Below are 17,849 nucleotides of genomic sequence, written 5' to 3' on the forward strand. Positions count from 1 at the left end.
AGATAACGCAGGAGAGAGGATGCAGGAGGTGAGAGATAACGGAGGAGAGAGAATGCAGGAGGTGAGCAAATCAAAAGGATAAAAGGCCATTGCATCATACGGTATCAGGAATGGACTGCTCTAGTCTAAAGTTGCCCAGGAAATAAACAGTGGTCGTCTATTCATTTTTAAGCTATTTTAGAGAAGTAACCAGAAATGTATTTTACACATATTTTGAAGTAGAATCTCACCATGTGTCTGTCTTTGTGCGCTGTTTCCTCTACAGCGTTGGCGCCAGGGTTTCACCCCCTGCAGCAGGTGATGTGGGTCCCCTGGGGCCTCCCGGTGGACCTGTCGCGTCGCAGGGCCACAGACGCCACGGTGGTGCAGCTCAGTGGGATGGTCTCTCTGTCCCCCCTCATGAAACCCTCTGTCACCACCCCACTCATCACACATTGAGTCAGAACAAGTCAACATCTCTCTATTTGTGCGCTTAGCACTGACTATTTCGTACTCCTGTTAACCCCACTCCTCTCTCTCTCCCCCTCAGTGTGTCCTTGGTGAACAAGGTGGTGGTGGACTATTTCTTCGTCGAGCTGGGTGTGAGAGGCATTTTAAGGCCGTCAGGCACTTCCTGCTGATGGAGGATGGGTAGTTTGCCCAGTCTCTCAGCGACCTGATCTTTGAGAATGTAAAATGCAGCTGTCATATGCCTTGGTGTGTGTTTTGTCTGTATGTGTATATTTTGTACCTGTGTGCATTTTGCCTGGGTGTGTATTTGCTATGCTTTTTCTGTCAGCCTCTGTTTTGTGTGTGTGTGTGTCTGTGTTTTGTCAGTGGTGTTTCCATATCTAACCCACGTGTGTGTTCTTGTCTCGTCAGATGGGCAGTGGTCAGACTCCTGGGGAGCTGTTGACTGCTTTGGTCCTGAGTAAGGATCTCTAGTACAGTCTCCATGGAGACAGTTCCCTGGCCCCTAACTTCACCTTCGCCCTGCGCTTCCTCCCTGAGACCTTCCACCCTCACACCCCCGACACTCAACTGCCTGGAGCTACGCCACAAGGTCAGAGGCCAGAGTGTATGAGGGAGCCTGTGTGTGTGTGTGCAGTAGATTGCTTACATCCCTCAAATTGTGATGTAGTCCCTCCTTCTCTCTCTCCCTCCCTTCTGTCTCTCAGGTGGACTGGCCGTTGAACATCATCATCACAGACAGCTGTATGAACAAGTACAACCGTCTCTTTTCCTTCCTGCTGTAGCTAAAACATGGTGTGGAGCCTCCGGGACATCTAGTTCCACCTCGAGGACCGGTAAGAGCTCCATCTCTGAAGTAGAACCCTTGAAATAATGCCTAAAGAAAGAAAGCCCTAAAGAAAGGAAAGAAAGCCCTGAAGAAAGGCATACTGCTGGTCTCAAGCGCTTTAATACAACAAGCACCACACCGCTTGGGAGCAGCATATCTCATGTGCAGGTTTTCTTTATTCTATAGCTCCAGTCATATGCCACCACTCAAAAGTAACCCATTAAATGATGTGTGTGTGGTTGCGTCGCCATCTCCAGGTTAGACACACACTATACATGAATCCTACTCTAAACTTTGAACTCAGCCTGCTCTCAACAGGTTATCTTTAACTCAATATGAAGCCTACATGAACTCGACATTCTGTATCCTTTTCCTCTCTTCCCCTCCCAGGGGTCTGTTGACAGAGAAGGCATGAACCTCATCCACAGCATCTTCAGTCTGATCCTGAAGTTCCGGGCCCAGCTGATAGCACAGCCCTGGGACAACCAGCAAGGGGAGGCAGTGCATCCAAGCTTCATCGCCATGCAGAAGTCATACAACACCTTCAAATACTACTCCCACTTCCTCTTTAAAGGTAAGGACAGGGTTAAAGCCTCACTGACCTCTGGTGACCTTTCTGATGAGAGTAGAGGGGAGTTTCTATCTGGAGGAGATGATGTGTTCAATTCCAAATCAACATCTAGAAGCCCTTATTCCTGAGCACCTCTTGTTGCAGTTGTTAGTTTGTAACTGGGTAGAGTAAAAACAACTTCATGTTTTAGGCCCATTTTCCGTACTTCCGCTCTCTGAAAAGTCTCATGTCAGTAACCCCTTTAACCAGTCAGGCAAATGACAAATATCTCTGTCTCGGTGGTGTCTCCTCAGTGGTGACCAAGCTGGAGAACCGAGGATATCAGCCTCACTGGGAGGACTACCCGCACCACATCAACAACTACTACAAAGACTCCTGAAAGTACATGTGGAACGCTGTGTGTGTGTGCCTGTGTGTTGTAGATAATCAAACTAGGCCTAGGTGTCTTATTGCCCTTATGTACACTGAACCAAAATATAAACGTAACATGACGATATCCTGAGGCCCATTTTTTTTTAGGTATCTGTGACGAACAGATGTATATCTGTATTCCCAGTCATGTGAAATCCTTAGATTAGGGCCTAGTGAATTTATTTAAATTGATGGATTTCCTCATATGAACTGTAACTTAGTAAAATCGTAGAAATTGTTACATGTTGCGTTTATATTTTTGTTCAGTGTATATATGTGTATAGAAACTAATGATACGTTGAATGTTTTATTATGTACATGTGTACAAATCTCTCTCCCTACACCCATTGCAATGTGGTAGTAATGTATGTTTGTGGCTTGATATTTGACAAAAAATATCCAGTATTGTATTTACATTTTTAAATGTACCTCAACAACTTGTTCGACAGCTTCAATGTGCCTCACCGTGCAGTATGATGTCCCCTGTCCACCATGCTGTACACTATCAAAGGTAGTGATTACAACCTTCCAACTCCCCTACACGCTGATGCCAAATGTAACAACACTCCCCAAAGCTCCGGTGCCCCTCCTCTACTATCCACCACATTTATCAAACCCTGTGTATAAATAAAAAATAAAAACCACTTTTAAGGGAATAAGAAAATGTAACTTATATTTATTAAAGATTGCATGTTAACATTTCCTTTTAGGAAATGGAGTGTAAAGCCTTATGGGAAGTGAACATACTGTCATATACAACCAAAGGTAATTTACAAAAGAGAAATTCCAGGAAAGGAGAGCAATGCACTTGCCACTTTTTGTCCATTTTCCAGATGGCTTGTGTATATTTTCCCTGACAGTGCATTTTACTTAGAAAGTAGAGGGGAGTTACAGCAACATGAAGGGCATACACTAAGGACGATTAAAGAAGATGGATCCTCTCTAGGGGGCGAATCCTAACTTCCATTTAAGTCAAATGTTCACTTCGTCTCCCATCGACATCAATGCATGACTAAGTAAAAATTAGATTTACGTAGAAATTAGGATTTGCCCCTAAAATGACTCCTTCATGGTTTAGTGAGTAAACAATGCAGGAATGCAAAACCCACTCTGTCTATAGACACAGCCATTTAAACAGAATGTCATGAAAGCCCTTGAGGGAAAAGGAGGGAACTGACCGACTAAGAAAAACTCACCTACACTCAGACAAAACTCTGTAAAAGCTGTTTTCATCATCTCGGCATGCAAGCAAACACCTTGGTCAACACTGAATGACCTCGCGGTCCACGCAAAGTCGAGCTTTGACCTATTACCGTTATTATTCCACAATACAAAAACATCTCACCTTCAGAAACCGCACATACATGACATTTAGTATTGCAGGTTATCAGGGCTAAGAGAATACACACGCAGGAATGCAATGCCTGTGCGAAGGAAAATGCAATGCATGTTTCCCCTTTGCCTTTAGTGTTTTGTTTAGATTTGCAGATTCTATGAAGCCAATAGAATCTAGCCCTTAATTCTATCAGATCTGCACTAGCCGACATCTGCATAGCACATGTTTTGACTGCGTCTGAGGTGGAACTGCGTTACAGCTGTCAAATCCACAAGCGTCTCCTTGCGTTACCTTAGCGCAGACACTGCCATTGGATGCAACAACGCCACACCTGACTTTATATCTGACAAATCCCATGCAGCCGCGTTATGCAGCCGTGTTATGCAGCCGCGTTATGCAGCCACGTTCCAAGTTATCCAACACGCTATGCGGATGTCGGCCAACGTGGGTTAATGCTCGATCTGATTTAATCGAGGCCTAAAACCTTACTTCAGAATGCTGCCGGACAATATCTGACGTTAGTGCATTCTACTACAGAAATCAAGCCTTTGATTAAATAGAAACCTTGGGTGTGCAATATTGTCCTATAGGAATGATAGATAATAATGTCATTAAGTGCTGCTGAAAAGTAAGATGTCATGGCCATCCATCTCAACACAATACTTATACAGCAGCACAGACACAATGGTACCACTAAACTCAAAGTTATGAAATGTAAATGTATTAGTGTTGGAGGTCCCAGTTTAAACTGACAGGGTGGCTGAGGATATTAATTCCACCAGTGAAAAGGAGTGAAATAATGGAAATATTAAACCTAAACATTGTCCCTTTGTATAAGTACCTGTACCTTTACCTCACTCTAGTGGTCATAAGAGATACACCATATAGACCCAGGGTTTTTTTCTGGTCAAGTGGTGAACAGGTAGTACCAGACTAGAGCCAGGGGAAGGGCTCATGAGAACACCTCAACCCCACGTGAGGACGTGCTTGGTGGGGGAACCTCAAACCCTCCACTGGGCCTGGCTAGGCCTCAGACTCCTCCTCATCCGGAGCTCCTCCGTTAGCCGTGTTGCCTGTCTCGCTGTTCAGCAGGAGGAACTTGCCCTCGTTGGTCAGAGGCATGTTCTTCAACAGCTGGGCTAGAGCCTCTGGGTCCTTTACACACACAGACAGACAGACCGACACAGAGATTCAGATGCATATTAGTGGGTTAGATTGAGAATTCATAAATTGAGATTGATTTAAAAACATACCTTCTTTGCCTCTATAATATCCTTCCCCAAGCTTATTGTGTAACATATCTGTGAATAAAGATATGACGCAAATTACATTGTGAAACAGATGAACCCATGGCAAATAAAGGACAAGTAAAGTCACTGACTGAAGGCTTTGTGCCCTAGTGAGCCCAGCACATGAATGTGTGTTAAGATGCCTACCTTCTCCCCCTCTGTGTTGCTCTCGAAGACAAATGCACTAAAGGAGGGCTCTCCCTCCTCGTCCCCCTCGCTCCAGTCTCGCCCCTCCACCACGAAGCCCATCAGCCTGCCGTTCTCCTGGTGGGCCGCAAACTGGGTCACCTCCTGTAGCTGGAACTGTGGGGGAGGAAGAGGAGAGAGAGCAGGACCAATAGGGATGAATTCATTCTGAAACCTTAGTGCTATCACCAGGAGTGAAGCACTAGCGAACAGACAACATTACACTGATAACTACAGTATACGGCTGCGTTTACACAGGCAGCCCAATTCTGATATTTTTTCCAGTAATTGTTCTTTTGACCAATCACATTATTTTTCAGAGCTGATCTGATTGGTCAAAAGACCAGTTAGTGGAAAAAATACAGAATTGGGCTGCCTGTGTAAACGCAGCCTACTAAGGTTACATTTTTCAGGCCCTTACACTGATTCTTGTGACTTGTGTCTGGGGGTCAATCAACCTGTGGTAAAGATAACAAAAGAGAGAACACAATAAATCAACATAGCTAGCAGAAGCACAGTGGCAAGGTTAAACTCTCTAAGCACTATCATGGGTCTGCCGTTTGACCTGTTATTGTACCTGAGACTACTGCTGGTGACCATGAGATGGGACTCTGTGGTTTTGAAGATGTTGTGGATGGCTCTGGCCGCCAGCACCTGTCTCATGGCCTCATAGATCACCTCCTGGGATTGTCCCGAACGCACTGCCATGGAGCCCAGGAACCGCACCGCAAACACCTGCTGCAGCAGGGAGTCTACACAGACACGCACACACATCAGGAGACAGAGAGGATCAGGGGATATGTAGTGCATAAAGAGTACAGTACCAATGAAAACTGGATTGGAGACACTCCTACCGTCGCTTTCAGGGGAGCAGTCATCGTCTGTTTCTCCGAAAGGGTTTGTACGCCTGTCAGGGAAGAAACACACACAATTAAACCCAGTTGAGCTATTATTGTACAAATCAGAGTACAATAAATGGTTCTGACACACCAGCCCTGTGGTGTCGATCTTACCTCCCTCCGGTCCTGTTCTGGTCCTGGAACTCCGATGCAGGCAGCATGATGTCAAACTGGATGGGTGTCCCGGGAACTATCAGGTCCTCTGGCTCAGGAGCACTGGAGGTCTTCTGGGACGCACCGCTAGAGGACTGCATCCCACCTGGCTTAGCCCTGCAGAGAGAGGGAGGGAAATGAAGAGAGAGGAAGGGAAAAATAAATTTAAAATGATGAGTGCGAGTGTACTCGCGAGAATTCCTGAAATATCATGCAGATATTCTTTTTTTTCCTCTTGGGGAAATCCAGGAAAATCAAGGTGTTTCCCCCACATGATTGAGGCTAACCTGTCTGGGTTGGGCGAGCCCTCTCCTCTCTTCTCAAAGCTGGTGATGGGAGTGACCGCCTGAATGGCTGTCTGGTTCAGTCTGATGGCCACTGCCTAAAGAGGGGAACAGGGTGCAGTTTCTGTCATTACACTGTAATAATGATAAAAGTCCTAACGTTATGCTCTGTGACTAACACATGGTGCCACAAGAGAGCGTAGTTTGGCTAATTCTATTGGGAACATTATTTAGTTTGAGGCAGGTATAGAAGACCTCTGGGATCAAACCAACCTTCTTCACCGTCATCAATAGAGTAATATAAGTCTTACATAATACATGACAGGCTATGTACACCATATAGGCCTATGAAAAGTATCAATTGGAAGCAGTACTTGACCTTACACTAACCCATCAGTTGTTTGCATCTTGCCAGAGTTGCTTCCTGGTTTGTTTGGAATAAACAAATTACCCACGGGCACTAGGGAGCCATGAGGTCAGAGACGAAGTAACAGAACAGACGATGCATTTGTTTATGTATTCAATTTATGGCAAAGCATACTTCTGAACATGCAGAACCTGCTGGTGCACGCACACATATGCACCCACAAGCATGCATACACACACAGTATACAGTAGATAGAACCTTTTGGTCTGCAGCAACAGGACATTTGAATTATTATGTGGATTATAATGAATGGACATTTTTGTAGGGGTTGATACATTTTTCTTTAGTGCAAATCAAGTCGGAAATTTCAAAGTGAAAATTACAGACTTTAGAAACGTTTAAAAACTAAAATACACTACAAGTTTGCATTTCCTGCTGTGCAGTAAAATACACAGTAACAAAAGAGTGATCAAATTAAGATCTGTAAAACACCATATCCCAGTTTAGACATATCCCATGGGAGCACAATCATCTCTAAAACAATCAGGAAATGTGCTAAAAACAGACCAGACAGGAGCATAATCAGCCCCCTGCAAAGTCTCTAGGGCTAGACTGGACTCCGGAAACATCCTGTCCTGTATCAGTCAATCACAGTGCCCTGCTGCTACTCAGATAGAATGGGCTTGGTGTAAAAAAAAAAAGTGTCTTCGCCTTATCACACACAACATAATCACACACAACATAATATTGATTTATTAATTGTGACTTCTTTCAAGTGCTATGAAATACTACTGATTTACTACTTATTTCACTTGATTTGATTAGAGAGAGTATATATACTGTACCTCAGGGTTGTCAGTCAGGTAGATCTGTCGGGAAATATTGTTCAAAGTGCAAATCCACTTGAGATGAGAAACAAAGGAAAGTATTAAACTCATAGCCATTGCTCAACAAACATCAGAGATTTCAAATAGCTCCTCTAACGCAGCTTGTGACAGGCAGGCAAGAAGAACTTTCAGGAATGAAATTGTAACAATGGATTTTAACACATGGATGAAAGAAACCTATGAAACAAACAGGTACAACATATTTGACTGATATGATACATACTTCCTCATATTCCCTTTTGCTCTCTGCTTGTAAAATCATTGACCTGCAACAAAATTAAAACATAACACTTTTTGTAGGGTCATAACAAGTCTTCCTCACAAATCTGTGTGTGACCAGTGAAGGTCTTGGTGAGGAGGAAGTGTGAATATTTAGCGTACATACGTTTTACCGTTGGGGGAGGTGATCTGAAAACAGTAGCGTCTGTCCTCGCACTCTACGGCCATGACAGAGCTGTTATCCAGGTCCAGCACCATACCCCCTGCCACTGCCCCTCGCGGCTGGCACATGAGGTTCCCTCCCTGGGTGAAGAAGTAAAGCCGGTCCCAGGCTGTGGTGACTAGGCCCGTCTTACTGCAGAAAAGGCTTGTATTCATTACTGCACACCATAGAAAAACATAGGAAAAACTTTTGCAACCTAAAACGAAAACAATCGTTCAGGTAGTCCTGAAGGCCCGTTTGCTTCCGTTTAGTTCCTAGTGAACACAACCCAGTTCACAGGGTTGGAGCAGCTGCCGTCTCCATGACTCAGCTAATAGAACTAAACATCTCAATCGGAAATCTAAAAGCACTCAGAAAGTGCTAAGAGCTCAAATCCAAAAACTTTTTGTATGACTCAGATTTGTCCATTAAAAAAGGGGAGAACAAATTATATTTCGGCATAGCTGCGTTTGACAAGCATTTGAGACAGATGTGTCATTAAATAAAATGGCATTCTGCAGAACCTTTTATTTTGTGCTGCAGACATTTGTCAAAGATTGACGATGTATATGAGGAAAAGACTGTATTTGACAGTTCTGACACTTTACTAAATCACAACGTTAGTTCTGCAATTCTACCTCAAGACAAGTTTCTCTTCTTATATTTAACTATAACCGTAGCTGACAGCCCACCTTGCCAGGGCTGACATACAAATTGTCTTCACTGAAGTACAAAAAGTTTAACTTTGAGACAAATTGTAATTGTAGTTTGACGCATTCATTCAAGTTTCCTTTGATACGGAATAAAAACAAGAACTGCAGACAATGCTGTCACATTCGTTCACAATTTAACACATCCAGCTATAGCCTGAAAACATCAAACAAGGAGAAGACATCGAACACTGACACACCAAATTGAATAAAAGAGCATTGAATGAAGGACTGAGTTGAATTAAATCACCCTTGAATGCAAGATATTGAAAGACTGAATTTAACCTAATCAAACAGAGCCTTACTTCCTGATGTTGAGGTAGCCTGCCTTCTGTATGAGCGTGCGGTTGACAGGGGCGGGGTCGCGGTCAGGCATGTAGACCGTGTCCTCCATGGAGAGAAGCTCTCTCTGGGTCATACGCATGGCCTCAGCCTCCGAGTCCAACTGAGCCTGGATATTTTGTGTCATGCTGGACACTGAGGCCAGGAAGCTGTCCATTTTCTTTGAAACTAGATCTATGCCTTTCTTATAGAAGTTGATCTGAGAGAGACACAAAGAGAAAATACATTCATTGCTTCTCCAGTTCTGACTTGCTGTAGGACCACAGCAATATGTGGTGTCCTGGTTTATTGCAGTAGGAGTAAAGAGTGTGTTGATATTGGGTTAACGACTTGCAATGGGGGTTTGGGTGTGTGTTGGTACCTGGGCCTGTGTGTAACCTAGCATGGGCTCCAGCATGGCCACTCTCTTGCGGTACTGCAGGGCGTTGAGGGCACAGTAATACTGCATGGAGGCCTGGTGCTGCTTCCTCCTGGAGTAGGCCACCTCCCCCACCAACTCTGCTTTCACCTGCACCATAACACAGTAGTTAATCACACACACACACAGTGCCTTGCTCAAGGGCACATCAACAGATTTTTCGCCTAGACCAGTCAGGGATTCGAACCAGCGACCTTTCGGTTACTGGCCCAAAACTCTTAACCGCTAGGCTACCTGCCGCCCGCAAATACCCAGCTAATCAGAGGGAGAGCTAAGTACAGCAAAATGATCTCTAAACTAACGTATGTCATGACCTCTCAACTATTATGAGGCAATTTAATCTATTGTACCAGTTTAACAGGTACTACCAGTGCATTGTTCTACTGTTAGAGGTTTGGCTAGTAGACATCTCATACAGTACCCATCACTACCTTCTCATTCTCCTTCTTCTTGGGCAGTCTGCTGTACTTGACCATGGCAGCCTCGTGCTCTGTGAGGGGGAAGGAGTGGACATGAGTCTGATGATCAGCTACTGTGTTATAACAACTCCAAAACAAAATCATATCAAATTTGAGAAACCCATACATACCATCAGAAGCGATGCCAAATATTTCTCTCAATGTGCTTATCTCTGAGAAGTCAAATAGAGATTCAGTGTGTCAAAAACCATGACAAATCACAAAACCAGAATCAATCACATGCAAATTGTATTCAAAATGAGTGCAACAGGCTGATGAGCAGGTGTTTGTGTCTACCTGTAAGGTCCTTCTCTCTGAACTGGATCATGGGAAATATCATCCTGTCAGCCATCTGAGTGGCCAGCTCTGAGTGTAGTGTGTTCAGCTGGGGAGGAGAGACAATTAAATTATCCAGAGGCACCCTTGGCTTTTCCGTAATCTCTGAAAACAGCAGGGGGTTGATTGATTGTGGTTCAAAAGTGAGTTGAAAAGCAGTTAATTAAAATGACTGATCATCACACAGCCAAATCACTATTGTGCAATTGAGAACCAGTCAAAACACATTTTCTTGGTCTGAAGATGAATTTCATCCTGTAATTTGTTACCAATATAAAGCATATACCCTATGTGGCTGTGCTTGACTTGGACTGGTTAATTTCGTTATCAAGTCATATCTAAAGAAGCCAAATTCAGATAAGTGCTAAACCATCTATCAAGTAAACACACAGTGGTGTCCAACACCTACAGTAGTGTGAACCTAAGGTCAGAGCAGGATTAGGTGTAATCTGCAGGGAGATGGATGCATTCTCTAGGCCTGTGTAGTTAGGCCAGAAGGGCAAACAATGACCGCTCTAATGCCTCTCCAGCACAGGCTAGCCAGCCAGGCCCATGGACCCCTTGTGGCTCAGTCCATCTGTAATTTTTTACATTTTAGCAGACACTTTTATCCAGAGCGATTGACAGGAGCGATTAGGGTTAAGTGCCTTGCGCAAGGGCACATCGGCAGATTTTTCACCTAGTCGGCTCGGGGATTCGACCTTTCAGTTACTGGCCCAACGCTCTTAACCACTAGACTACGCCTCCACCTCCAGGAAAGCCAGAGTGATTGTCTACCTGGCTGTACCGCCACTGGTCTCCCTCATTCTGGCAGCCTGGGCCCCATAGCCTCTACAGAGAGCTGGTGGATGCTCTAATGTTGAAATGTGTCAGTTGTATATTTTTTCCACCTCCATATATTCCATGACTGTTGCACTTTCACACACTGTCGTTGACACTCACTCACTCTTCTCAGACCAGAAACTCCTATATGCACACCAACACTCCCTGTGTAAACAGCATGCTCACAAACCCAGTAACACAAACACACAGGCACAGATGCACTAGCCTCACCTCCCCCACAGTTTTTGCAAATTGCTGCAGTGTGCTGATCACCTCCTCGTCACCTTTACCAAGGGCAAAATTCTGAAGAAAAAAACATGACTTAAAAATGCCATAAAACACTGAATCTAGCACATTCCAAATAAATGTTGAGACTATGATGTTAGAAATACTAAATTCTCATCAAATTGCTGGCATGCTGCTCTCTCCTGTCAAGGACCAATATGCTAACATATCCAATGGTAGAATGCTGAGTCTTATTTAGTTATTAGATCCCCATTGGCTGTTGCTATAGCAGCAGCTACTCTACCTGGGGTCCACACAAAACTAAAAAAATGACATAATACAGAACATTAATAGACAAGAACAGCTCAAGGACAGAACTTCATAAATGTAGTCTTATGCTTTCTGAAATAATGCTAGGTAACAGGCGTATCGCAATACACTGCAGTTAAGTACATGAGTGTTGTTCAATATTCTCAATGAGACTTACTTGCTTCTCATATTCCAGTAGCTGTCTGGACAGCTGTTCTGTAGCCAATCCCATCTCACTCTGAAGAACACAGGAAGGGATGTTATTAGCAGTTTATCCTCTGGATGACCTGTCTTACAGGAAACTACATCTCAGAAACTGCACACATCATGAAAACTAAGCCATTGTATCCTCACATAAAGAATCAATGACTCTTCAAATTGGATTGGACTAGGCTTTGGTGGTATACCGTATATACCTTATACATGGGTATTCGGAAATAGCCATGGGATGGTTTTTCAATACTGTCAATACCGTACAAACTATTTCTTTGAAGTTTTTCAATACATTTTAATATTTGTAGCTATTTCTTAAGTAAATACCTGCAGTCAACTTGTGCAATGCATTAGGAGATAAAGCGGATTTCATTCATATTTCACCTGTCACATTATTTTACATTATGAAGCTTACTTTTTCCCCCAGCACAGTTGAGCCAGTCACACGTTTGTTTGTAAATAGCACAACAGGAGAAAGCGGGAGCAGGTGAGTCCAGCTGTGTATTGACAGGGGTCGTGTTTTATATTGGAAGTCAACAGTGTTTTTTTGCTTCTATAGAGTGATCAGGGACGTGCAACTATAGTTTTCCTTCACAGAAAATACATTGGTGCAACACATTTGGCAGAAAAATCATTTTAAATCAATGCTATTTGGCTGGCAGCCACACAAGTAAATGAGCGTACAATGAAAAAGCAAGGTATTTTTTGCAAACATGCAAACAATGCATGGCCATCATATTTCTAATGTTCAGGCCTATCATATAAATAATGTAGCCAGCTACATTTCCTAATATTTTGCCTAAAGTTAATCTTGCATTTTACCTGAGAAAAATTGGCTGGCTACACCAAGAAAAGTACTGGAGAAAATAAGCTACACATCAGTTGAAGCTCTGTCTGTTGATAGAATGCCCGTTGGTGAATTCTCATAAGAGTTTAGAAGTGCAACTGAAGCACAAAAGTCTGATGTCAAGCATAAATTACAATAAGAAGCATTTTAGATATGCGTTGACAAAATGCAGGAAGATATTTGTTATGTGTTTTATATTTATTTCCTGCGTGAAAAACTGAATTTGTCACATCTAGCTCCCCCTCTCCGGCGCTTGACGTCGCCGGTTTACTAATCACTGGCTCTGACAACCATCATTACGTGCATCTGCGCCTCATCATGAGACTCACCTGGACTCCATCACTTCACTGATTACTTCCCCTATATCTGTCACTCCCTTAGGTTCATTCCCCAGGCAGTGTTGATTATGTGTTTCATGTCCAGACGCTACTCCTGTTTTGTATCGTTCATTGTTTTATTAAACTTACCACCAGCACCTGCTTCTCGACTCCCAGCGTCATCGTTACAGAATTATGCGTTAACAAAACCCCTAATTTAACTTGCTATCTAAGTAAGTGGCTGAATTAATAAGGTGACGGGGCATCATACTGTGTTAGCTTTCTGCCGTGTTTGAGAAGTCAAAGCCCTTTGGATGAGTTATTTGTACAGCTGCCACTGCTATCTTGAATTCCTTGCGTTTTTTTCTCCTCTCCGTTCTCAGCCTGTCTGCTCCTCCCCCCTCTTCTCTGAGCAGAGCAGGCAGGCCTGTTGCCCTAGCGACTTCAGACTCCACACAGACACAGCCTGTACACATGCTGCTCCAGAGCCAGTACTGCATGAGTCACAACTTTGTTCATTTGCACAATATCTCTCGTTCACATTCACTTGAAAATGTACAAACTCACCAAAAATGAAAATGTGTTTAATTTTCGTTTGTGCTCGTTAGCATATTTAGCTAGCAGCCTCCATGGAAATTCTTTATTACTTGTGCTAATTTTGTTAGCATTCTGGTAATAGATGCCCAATGCGTCCCCTTGTGTACTAAACCGGTAATACTGTAAATCCCAGGGTGAGAGAAGGATGGTATGACAATTTGAAAATCTGGATACCGCCCAACTCTAGATTGGACACAGGCTTTTGTATGTGTGTGCATGCGTGTGTGTGTTACCTGGGCTCCATACACCCTCTGCATGGACTGAAGCAGCTGGTTGGTGTAGTCTGTGAGCGTCCCTGCATCTTCCTCAAACACACTGAGCAAGGAGCGAGTCTGTAGAGAAGAGGACACACTGAAACCTATGACAAGTGACAGACAGACAGACAGACAGAGACTGGCAATGTGGCAATGGAATAAACAGGCAAGCAGAAGGGAGGCAGCCAGCCAGACAATAGACCGATTGAAAAACGCTGACATAGGCCAAATTAGGGATAAGCTTTTAAGACCTTTAGCCTGTTTGTTCACCTGTAATTCAACTGTAATTGTCTGGAGACAGGCGTGGTGTGGTAAACTGTCATGGGTAAGGCAAAGAAGCACACACCTTTATTGTGTGTATAGATTTATATTTACACCATTTGTAGGCCTAGCCCCTTTATTCATAAATATGCTAATTTGAAACGTGACTTTCTAGTCCCTGACTCACTCAAATTGATTCCTTGATTTGAATAGGATGAACTATTCTGAAATACGCAGAGCAAGACATAAGCCGCAGGCATATGTTGAACTTAAACTCACATGACCCAGTCGTAAACTACACACATATTTAAGAAGACAAAATAATTTAAGCGCATGTAATATGCTCGATTTTTCTGACACAGCCTATTATAACATAAGAGACAGTGAAGCCTAGCGTACAGAAATGTATCCTAAATTTGTTGTATCTGCAAGTGGAAAATATCAAGAAGACTCTTTACCTAACTGTTATTAAGTAGTATTACACTACGTGCAATTAAGATAGTTTTATAACGTTTTATTAAGATGTTATTAACTGTTAACAATAACAGTAGGCTAAAAATATTAAGTGAATTACATTTCCCCACCACCAAAGCTATTGGGGACAATTAAGTTTAGTTAGTGCCTCAAATCCTGACCGAAAGATATTCCACATTGCAGTCCCATAGCTGGGTAGGTTAGGCTATTAACTAATTCCAATCGACCCCCCCCCCCCAAAAAAAAAAAACTACAACAGCCCGTAAAATAGGCCCAGGCCCCAACTCGGGGTCTTTTCAAAAACGACATATTTGAACACTTCCGTCAAACAAATCATCCATGTCATTCGCAAAACATAATGGTCTACACTACAAAAGACCGTGACAATAAACAACGACTCGTTGTTCTGATGCACACTGTTTTATCAACAGCCAACTACAGACCGGGCGATGCGCAACTCATCACGTCACTACTCATACTAGACAGGGAAAGCCCTTCTCGAATCTCGAGCATTATGCAAATTGTAGGCGACATTTGTTTCTGATAACAATTAGCTACGACTTGTGACACATTGTATCAACTTTGCATCGCATACATAGCCAATTCGCGGGTGTGCAACTGCGGAATAGTCTACATTTCCATTACAATAAGGCAATTCAAAGCTGTCATCGTCGAGTTGAGTAAATAGCCTACAACAGTGGAGCTGGTTTAGCCAATTTGACATCTCCTACAAGACCTTTCCTCTCAATAACGGCACATAACATGAACATAGTATCGACTCACCTGAGGACTGTCCTGCAAAGCCTCTTCTAAAAGCAGTGTATGGACGGCCGGCATCTTGTTCACAGCGAAGAGAACGGACTTGAATTATTTAGCGCGTGGACTCTCTTTCCCAGAGAGCTTTGTCTGTGGATGTGGATGACACGTATCATTTGCAGGCGGTCCCTGAACAGCCAGTCTTAGAGCAACCAGTGAGCAATCGTGCAAGCATTATGTCCTGAACACTGACACAATTTAGAATCAGGCCACCCGCAATCCAAGTTACAAGAATAGTCTTGTTCTGAAAACGCCCTGTCTTTGAATGTTGAACTCCTGTTGTATTAGCTGTTCTAGGCTTTCTCTGTAGCCTGTAGGCTCACTGTCAATGGGCTGAGAAACAAGACAACAGTGTCCCCCTCTGGATGCATGGATAATTAAATGTACTGTAGTCTATAATTATTAGTGCCAAATACCAAATACAATCATAAATAGTCCCTGAATATTACCTAGTTTTGAGGGTTATTTAGTTTGAAGGGATTGTTAGGGTACTCAGTTTTACGCAATTATAGCCTAACATTTCCATTGAACTCTGTTCAGTTGCGTACGAAATGTACCACAAAAACCACAAAAAAGAACATTGAGTCACTCGATAACACGTTGAGATGGAAAGAGATCTTGGCTCTTGAAATTGCAAAACCTGTAAGGCATCTAGCTCTGTAATCATACTTGTAGGCTACTCATAATCTTTGACAAAGGTGAGGATTGAGATAGAATGTACTGCATTTATCTCAAGCTGTTACCATAATAGGTTTGTCCTCACTCACAGTCAATGCATGTTCAGCTTAATTCTGTCTAATGATCTCATGACTGCAGCTCCTGTGTGTGTGTGTGTGTGTGTGTGTGAGTGTGTGTGTGCACCCAGAGTTAATGAAAGTTCTAACCCCTCAGGGTTTGGAGAGGACAGAGAAACATCTGTTTTTATTAAGGAATTGGACTACATAGCTCCAGCTGATGCTAAGCATGGACTGCAGACATTACAAAACACTGTATCATCAACACCTGAAACGTCATGTGACCAGAAAAATATAACATTGTTGCTGCGGGCTTGGTTAGGGAAACCATGAGAACGATTATCTTAAGGGTAATGAGTAGCCTACACAGGTTATTTTGGTTTACTAGGCCTACAAACTACTGCCAATGCAGACTCTTGTTATTGTGAAAACTGGATGCATTTACCTTTGAGGAAAGTCTAACTGATAGTGGTAGCTAGTTTTTTGTATATTGTTTATTTGACCATCGGGAAAGGAGCTATTGCGTAAATACTGCAATGCGGGTTCCATGGAATTTGAGCCCTGGTAGTAAGTCTAGTAGGCTAGTAGTACACAGCAAGGTATCCAAGCTCAAGTCTTGTTGCCAAAATGGCTTGTGAAACATAATAAGACATTCAGAGAAGGAAAGGCTAGTGGAGCTGTTGTGCTTTATTAGAGGATCACACAATGCTGAACTTAGTTTGACCCCGGGTTGAAGTTTTTGAAGAAAATACTATTTGTGAGATATGTCAGGCTTCTCAAAGGCTTACAGGCTTTTCAGCTGTGTATTTTAACATGCATGTTACCACATCAGGAATTTGGAATGTCACACATACAAGCTGGACCATTGATAATGTCCCTTTTGGGAGCTCCATTGGCTGGCTTCCTCCCCACCCTCCTCCCCATTACCCCGTTTCCTCGGCAACCCTGTCAGGGTGGAGAAAAATTTAAAATCATCTCTTTCTCCCCCTCTCTCTTTTGCCCCCCCCCCCCCCCTCTCTCTCTCTCTCTCTGTCTTTCTCTCTCTCCCCCTCCCTCTGTGTATATAACAGCATCTCCATGCTTTCACACACCACTCAGTTCAGTTCTGCAGAGGGGATGGACACAGAGCGCAGGAGCCTACCACCAAATAGGAAATCAGTGTGACTGAGAGACATAACACAACTCCTTACCTCCTTCTTTCATCCCGCTTTCAACTGTTTCCATCTCCACATGACTTTTGCTCTTTTCTCCATTCCCTCCTCTTCTCTTTGAGCTTCACTTGTTTGCTTGGATGGTAGCTGCATCGATGCAAAATGGGTTGTGGCAATTCCTCAGCCGCCAGCACATCAGGAGGGGGTGAGTGTTCTTGTTCCAGAACATACAGTGTCTGTGTGTGTGTGTGTGTGTTTTGGGGGGGGGGGGGGGGGGTTCATGCCCAAGGGAGGTGATGTTATGTGGATCGTGGGTTAGGGTCATTCCTGCTCTTTCTGCATGTGTGTGTGCATGTGTGTCTGTGCATGTGTGTGTATGTGTGCTCAGACTTTGACCCCTGGTGGCCAGGAGACAGCAAAGTGTCTAGGAATTTAAAGCTATAAAGCTTACAAAGATGGGTATAGGCTGTGTGTGTGTGTGT

At 43.5% G+C, this 17,849-nt stretch overlaps 1 protein-coding gene across 1 annotated transcript; it reads right to left on the minus strand.

The window, feature by feature from the left end:
• Window positions 1-2,921: 2,921 nt before the first annotated feature.
• Window positions 2,922-17,563, minus strand: LOC311148617 (DCC-interacting protein 13-beta-like). Its single transcript, XM_084185598.1, has 21 exons — window positions 17,407-17,563; window positions 15,450-15,572; window positions 13,911-14,009; window positions 11,882-11,941; window positions 11,401-11,472; window positions 10,309-10,396; window positions 10,143-10,184; window positions 9,985-10,043; window positions 9,497-9,643; window positions 9,099-9,334; window positions 8,048-8,236; window positions 7,886-7,928; window positions 7,621-7,677; window positions 6,412-6,506; window positions 6,086-6,241; window positions 5,927-5,979; window positions 5,650-5,824; window positions 5,494-5,530; window positions 5,034-5,189; window positions 4,851-4,898; window positions 2,922-4,752 (listed from the first exon to the last, which is right to left on the minus strand). The coding sequence occupies exons 2-21, from the start codon at window positions 15,501-15,503 to the stop codon at window positions 4,621-4,623; spliced, it is 1,998 nt and encodes a 665-aa protein (XP_084041724.1). The 5' UTR covers window positions 15,504-15,572; window positions 17,407-17,563; the 3' UTR covers window positions 2,922-4,620.
• Window positions 17,564-17,849: the final 286 nt, after the last annotated feature.

The sequence above is a fragment of the Coregonus lavaretus genome, assembly GCF_964263955.1.
Source record: "Coregonus lavaretus genome assembly, chromosome: 21".
Lineage (NCBI taxonomy): Eukaryota > Metazoa > Chordata > Actinopteri > Salmoniformes > Salmonidae > Coregonus > Coregonus lavaretus.

Coding starts and splice junctions, on each gene's coding strand:
- LOC311148617 (XM_084185598.1), bottom strand. CDS start 15,503: ATGCCGGCCGTCCATACACTGCTTTTAGAAGAGGCTTTGCAGGACAGT. Junction 8,237..9,098: donor GGCTACCTCAACATCAGGAA/GTAAGGCTCTGT, acceptor CCTTTTCTGCAG/TAAGACGGGCCTAGTCACCA. Junction 5,825..5,926: donor CTGCTCCCCTGAAAGCGACG/GTAGGAGTGTCT, acceptor GTGTCTGTGTAG/ACTCCCTGCTGCAGCAGGTG.